Here is a 2,914-nt window from a genome sequence, read left to right as displayed (position 1 = left end):
GCCACACACACACACACCCCTGGTCCCCCATCCCCCCCTTGCAAAACAAGGCGCGTGAGTTCAACGAGACAGTCGGCATCACGGGTCTCATCCTCACAAAGCTCGACGGCACCGCCCGCGGCGGCGCGGTCGTGTCCGTGGTCGACCAGCTCGGCCTGCCCGTCAAGTTCGTCGGCCTCGGGGAGGGGGTTGACGACCTGCAGACCTTTGACCCCCGGGCCTTTGCCGCCGCCCTCTTCCCGGACGCGCCCGCCGGCGCCGCCTGAGCGCCGCCTGAGCTGCGCCCCTCTCGTTTGTCGCTGCAGCGCAGGGCGCGTGCGTGCGCGCGTGCATGCTTGCGCGCGTGCGTGTGCATTGCCGATGGAGCTGTGGGCGACTGCAGCGTTCTTTTTCCTTTGTCGTCGCCTGTTGTTCCTTTGCTTCCGAACGGCGCCCGCCTCAAGTGGTGGGCACGTGCCTGATTGACTGCCCTAATGTGGTCTCTGTAACCCAAGCGTGTGCAGAGGCACTGGGAACTGCTACGCACAGGGCTCAATCAGACAAGCGCAGCCAGGGCGGGAATTTTCTGGGGGGGAGGGAGTTGACGACCTGCAGACCTTCGACCCGCAGGCATTCGCGGCCGCCCTCTTCCCGGACGCGCCCGCCGACGCCGCCTGAGCCGTCCGTTGCACCGCCTCTGCCTCTCTCCTTTTTCATTGGGGCGCAGCGCAGCCCGGGCTCGGCCCCGCTGTTGACGGGATGTGCGGGGCCGCAGGGCAGACGGCCGCTGCCGCAGCATTACGAGGCGCGGGGCGTGCGCGGGCGTCGCGAGGGGCCCCGGCTCTCCTTGCAGCGCTGCGTAGGCGATGCTGCAGCGTGTTTGTCACTTCGTCGGCGGCTTTTCCCTTGCTGTCACGCCCGCCTGCGGTCACGGGCCTGTGTCTGGTTGTCTTCCGTTCTGCAGTGGCCCCTGTACTTTTCAACTGTGTGAGGATGCACCGAGAATCGCGATCAATTGGGCCCCACCAGACAGCTGGGGGGGTGGGGGGGGGGGATTGGGGGGACAGGCAGCCCGCAGACGCTCGACCAGCGGGCCTTGTCGGCCGGGCTGTTCCCTCGACGCGCCGACAGCGGCGCAGCCTGAACTTTGGGGCGCTCAGCATGGAAACAATGTTCGGGGCATTTTCGATGTGTTTGAGGCGCTTTGTTAAGTGGCGTGTTCAGTGCTGCGTGATTGTGGCATCGCTGGGGACCGCGGCATCTCACAAACGCGCTGCTGCTGCTGCTGCTGCTGCCGCCGCTGCTGCTGCTGCTGCTGCTGCTGCTGCTGCTGCTGCTGCTGCTGCTGTCGTCTTCGACATCGGCGGGCGCCTCGCGGCGCTGTTGAGCTCCTGTCGTGCAGCGGCAGCGACGGCTTGCGCGATTGAGGGATTGCACGCAGAGGCTGGATCTGGCCGTTTGGTTGCTGTCGATGGGGTTCCATGCCTAGTGTGATTGCTTGTGTGCTGGCACCGAAAAATTCACGATTGTGGCGTGCCAGCCAGGGAGCTATGAGCACGAGGGACTGGCCGGGTTGCCAACGGCACAGTGTGCGGGCAGAACCACGGGCGCCAGCCCCGCCGATCTGGCTGCAGTGTCGCCGCCTGCGAGGTGCCCCTGGCAACCGGCGGGGTGGGCGCCACCGGCTCGGGGAACACGCGCGCGCCAGGCGGCGCGCCGGGCCGCGTCAGCGGGGGCGCGCTGCGGGCGGTGTGTGACGCAGGGCATGGCCGGACGCCTGACGCCCGCCCAGACGGCTCGGGGCTGCCCGGCCCCCCCCAACAGGATATGTCACTGAGTCATGCGAGACAGGCAGGCCAAGGCAGCTCCTTTGCACGGCACCGGCTGGGGGGCAGGGGCTCGAAGCGGCGGAGTCGCACCCGTGCGAGATGACCCCCTGCTGTTGCATGGCCCGCCCAACTTGACGGCCGGCGCGTGCGGCCCAGGCGCCCCGTGACGGCGCCGGCGGCCGGCTCGCGCGCAATGCGATTTTCTGGCGCCGCCGTTGGTTCGCAGGCAGTGGCGGCTGCGGCGGCCGCGGCTCGCAGGGGCGCGCTCGCTGTGGCGCCCCGATTTTGGCTGGGGCCATCGGCGGTGGGAACCCTTACTACCCGGTTGGTTGCGTGCGGCGGCCATGTGCCTGTGTTGCGCAGCGGCTTGTTTACGGTGGCGGCAATGCGAGGTGATTGGGGCGGTTGTGCGCTCAACGGGTGCCCCCAGCGGCCACAAACCTGGCATGATGGCAGCCTGAGGATGATGGAAAGCCTGACTGGGCATACAGTCATGGCAGTGTGCTGAAGCGACCTTCTACCCCCGCACGCTTGCATAATTGTGCGATGGGGCCAGGGGCTTCGTTGATTCTTACAAAGCAGGAACGCCCGCCCTCCGCGCGCGACTGACTCGAACGTCGAACCCCGCGACTGCAGTCTGACAAATTAGTGGACTATTGATTATTGTGCGCGGCAATTGCAATGGGTCTACCGGCGCTGATCGGCGGCCTCGCCGCCAGCACCCTGGTCGGATGCGGGCTGCTCCTGGCCAGCAGGCGTCGCCGGCGCGGGCCGACAATCGTGCGGGGCCGCGGCAGCCTCGCGACCTCGCATCGTGACGCAATATCGATCGTCTCATACAACATACTGGTGCGCCGTCCGGCGGCGCCGGCCGCGCTCGCGCGCGGCGCGCCGCGCCGCGCAGCGCGCGTGCCCCGCACACGACGCCTGCAGACCCCAGGGGCGCGGCTTCCGCGCAGCTCCAGCCACGCTAGGCTTACACACACGCGCGCCCCCTGCTGCCGCCCCGCCGCTGCCATTGCCAGGCGGACTGCTACGCCTGGAGCCTCACCTACTGCGCCCCCCTGCACTTGGTGCGCGCGCGCCGCCCGCCGCAGCTGCAATCG

At 68.4% G+C, this 2,914-nt stretch overlaps 2 protein-coding genes across 2 annotated transcripts; one reads left to right on the top strand and one right to left on the bottom strand.

Moving 5' to 3' along the window:
* Window positions 1–50: 50 nt before the first annotated feature.
* MNEG_14959 (hypothetical protein) lies at window positions 51–266 on the top strand (the record flags this gene model as incomplete). The annotated part of the gene is made up of 1 exon (XM_014036571.1): window positions 51–266. A coding segment is annotated over one exon (216 nt), but the record flags the coding sequence as incomplete, so codon positions are not given.
* Window positions 267–531: 265 nt separating this feature from the next.
* On the bottom strand, window positions 532–727 carry MNEG_14958 (hypothetical protein; the record flags this gene model as incomplete). Its single annotated transcript, XM_014036570.1, has 1 exon — window positions 532–727. A coding segment is annotated over one exon (196 nt), but the record flags the coding sequence as incomplete, so codon positions are not given.
* Between the last annotated feature and the right edge of the window lie 2,187 nt (window positions 728–2,914).

This window comes from Monoraphidium neglectum, assembly GCF_000611645.1.
Source record: "Monoraphidium neglectum strain SAG 48.87 unplaced genomic scaffold scaffold04906, whole genome shotgun sequence".
Taxonomy (NCBI): domain Eukaryota; kingdom Viridiplantae; phylum Chlorophyta; class Chlorophyceae; order Sphaeropleales; family Selenastraceae; genus Monoraphidium; species Monoraphidium neglectum.
Note: the sequence above shows the minus strand (reverse complement) of the source record. Positions and strands in the feature narration are given on the sequence as shown.